Consider the following 3141-nt stretch of genomic DNA (forward strand, 5'->3'; position numbering starts at 1 on the left):
CCCCCCCCCCCCCCGACTCTGAGTCTGATGAAGTCTGAGGCCATGGTTCTCTGCCAGGAAACGGTGGATTGTCCCCTCCGGGTTGGGGGAGAGTTACTGCCTCAAGCGAGGGAGTTGAAGTACCTCGGGGTCTTGTTCACGAGTGAGGGTAGAATGGAGTGTGAGATGGATCGTGGTTTGGTGCGGCTTCTGCAGTGATGTGGGGCGCTGTGCTGGACCGTCATGGTAAAGAGAGCTGAGCTGGAGGGCGTAGCTTTCAATTTACTGGTCCATTTATGTCCCAACCCTCACCTATAGTCATGAGCTCTGGGTAGTGACCGAAAGAATGAGGTTGCGGATACAGGCGGCCAAAATGCTTTCCTTTGTGGGTTGACTAGGCTCAGCCTTAGAGATAGGGTAAGGAGCTCGGACATCCGGATGGAGCTCGGAGTAGAGCCGCTGCTACTTCGCGTCAAAAGGAGCCAGTTGAGGTGGTTTGGGCATCTGATCAGGATGCCCCCTGGGCGCCTCCTGCTGGAGGTGTTCAGGCATGTCCCACTGGTAGGAGGCCCCGGGGCAGACCCAGAACACACTGGAGGGATTATCTTTCTCATCTGGCCTGGGAACACCTTGGGGTCCCCCAGGAGGAGCTGGGAAGCGTTGCTGGGGAGAGGGACGTCTGCGTAGCTTTGCTTGGCATGTTGCCCCTGTGACCCGGCCCTGGATAAGTGGATAAAAATGGATGGATGGATGTTTTCATTCACATTTATTGGAGGTGGAAAGAAAGCATTTTTCCAGTATGGGGTTCATTCTGAAAATAAATATGTATTTTTTTATTTGGGGGCAAACTATCCTATCATTTAACCTTGAGCTGTTTTGATTTATTCACCAGGAGGACAGAATTTGGGACGACCAACACTGCTGCTTTTCATGTAAGTTATGTCATAATCAATACAATTTTTATGTCATTTAGAGATTTCATTTTGTAGAAGTTTGACATCTTAGTTCCAACAATTTATTGAAAAGGAGATATTTGCACATCCAACCATCTCAGCTGCAGGTAGGTCAATCACCCATGGGTGTGTTTCTCAGTAATAGACAGCGACGTCTGTCACATTATATTCCACATATAAAAAAGAAAGAAAAAGGGGTGAACAAGAAACAGAGGATCAGGCTCCTTACACAGTTAGGACTGTTTTAGTATTAGTACAAAAAATAAAGGATAATGCTGAGCAAGAACAGTGTGGGATCTTTTTTTTCCAAGTGTCAACAATTATTAGAAGTTAAATAGTGTGGGACTTCTCTGCATTTAATGCTTAATAAAGGGACAAAAACATCTTTAGATTTTGTAGATGTTTCGCTCCCACTCATCACACTGCCTCCAGTATTATTTTCCTCTGTCTTCAGGTAACCAGAGCTGTGCACCAAGGATAACCGGTATCAAGTTTACCATAGAGAACTGTACCACAGTCATGCAGATGCCTGTGTGTGAGGGTCAATGTGTGTCTCAGCCCAGGTGAGAAGAAATATACATCTGTCAGGATGGCAATAGTTACACACACACACACACACACACACACACACACACACACACACACACACACACACACACACAGCCAGCTAACACACTGTGAGGTTTTTAGTGACTTATTTTTTCTTTAGTTCTTTGTGAATTTGACTTTATTTTATCTCTGGTTTTATCTCTCACCACAACAGGGTGGTGTTACACGGTGACCTGCAGGTGGAGCAGAAGAGCAGATGCTGTGTAGAGCAGAGCTCAGAGAGGAGACCGGTGACCCTGCGGTGCTTTGACCTCACCACCAGACACTACTTCTATAAGCATATCACCAGCTGTCACTGCACAACCTACAGCTAGGGTCGGTTAATAGTGGGTTAAATGTATGTGTAATCAGATTACAAAAAAAGTAAATATAATAGCCTAGATTATAGTTGGAAAAAAGTGTAATTAGACTATAATTACATTGTCAAAGATTACTTGATTCCATCTTTGATAGTATCTTTGTAATATGGCAACTTTAAAATGGTGATACATTTTCTTGATAATCAGTCATCTATACAGCCTTTGATTTAAAACAGCAGCAACAAACGCACACAGAAGAAACAGCAACCACGTGTTGCAGAATACATGAGGTACACCTGTAGTTTGCGACAGTTCTGTTTCTGTAAGAGTAATTTGATTTGACAGCACAGACTGCAGCCAAAATTAAATAATTTTGAATGTATCCTTTCCAAATCCTTATTTAAAGTAATTATGTAATCTCTTTTCTATCAAATAAACTGAGTCATTTAGTAATCACCAAAGTGTGTAGTATGTATCTTCTTTAGGTGCAGTATTACCCCAATTTAAAGATCCCCTCAACTCAAATATGTGTTTTTCTTCCGTTTATGTCCCTTAAAATGTCTGACCTTGACTATAAGGACTTGTGTCTGTGCAAAGTTTGTAACTAGAAAGGTGTTTTTACATTCTTCATTACCAGAAAATTTCAGCTCCGGTTTGCGAGTTTGCAAGTCAGTTTCAGGTCGTTGATTGACGCATGTGTGTGAGTCTGGCGTGGCAGATTGGCTCTCATAATTGGCCAGGTTGGTGCGGGTTGTAAAAACCCTGACCTGGGTATCACTTCTGGAGCTTTCTTCACTATCTACCAAAAATCCTACTGTAGCAGATATTTTGATATGTTTCACAGCCTCTAACTCTTTGTCAGCCACTGGTAGTTAGCTTACAAGCCAACAAACAACAGAAATGAAACATGCTAACTTCACTTCTAATTCTGATACATCAGCTAGTCGCTGATTTGGTGTACAACAGACTCCTTATCTGAGTCTGAGTCTGACTGAGGCTCAAACATGTATGGCTGAATCTGTCAGATGTTGCCTCTAACGCTAATGCTAGCCTTCTTGATGTTCAAAGCTCTTTCACCAGTCAAGCTAACGCTTGTAATTAGCAAAACCTAGCGCAAGAAACAATGATGGCCGGGGCTGAGGCCAGATCCAGAACTTTTTACTGATGTTAATTTTTTAACTTTTTGATTTGGGAAAACTGTGTTAAACAAATTATTGATCATCGCAGAGTATTTTTTTCATACTACTTCTCTATTCACACTTGGTCATTGTAAGCACCTGTAGGCTGCAACACTGCTCTAG

The 3141-nt window shown here is 42.8% G+C and overlaps 1 protein-coding gene across 1 annotated transcript in view; it reads left to right on the forward strand.

The window, feature by feature from the left end:
- LOC126385258 (mucin-19-like) overlaps nucleotides 1-2462 on the forward strand; it is a 60845-nt gene extending 58383 nt beyond the window's left edge. Inside the window, exons 40-42 of the mRNA XM_050036868.1 lie at nucleotides 872-911; nucleotides 1387-1495; nucleotides 1696-2462. Of these exons, the coding sequence (XP_049892825.1) occupies nucleotides 872-911; nucleotides 1387-1495; nucleotides 1696-1855 (309 nt within the window). The 3' untranslated portion in view covers nucleotides 1856-2462. The remainder of the gene's footprint in view (nucleotides 1-871; nucleotides 912-1386; nucleotides 1496-1695) is intronic.
- The last annotated feature ends 679 nt before the right edge of the window (nucleotides 2463-3141 follow it).

This window comes from Epinephelus moara, chromosome 23, assembly GCF_006386435.1.
Source record: "Epinephelus moara isolate mb chromosome 23, YSFRI_EMoa_1.0, whole genome shotgun sequence".
NCBI classification, from domain to species: domain Eukaryota; kingdom Metazoa; phylum Chordata; class Actinopteri; order Perciformes; family Serranidae; genus Epinephelus; species Epinephelus moara.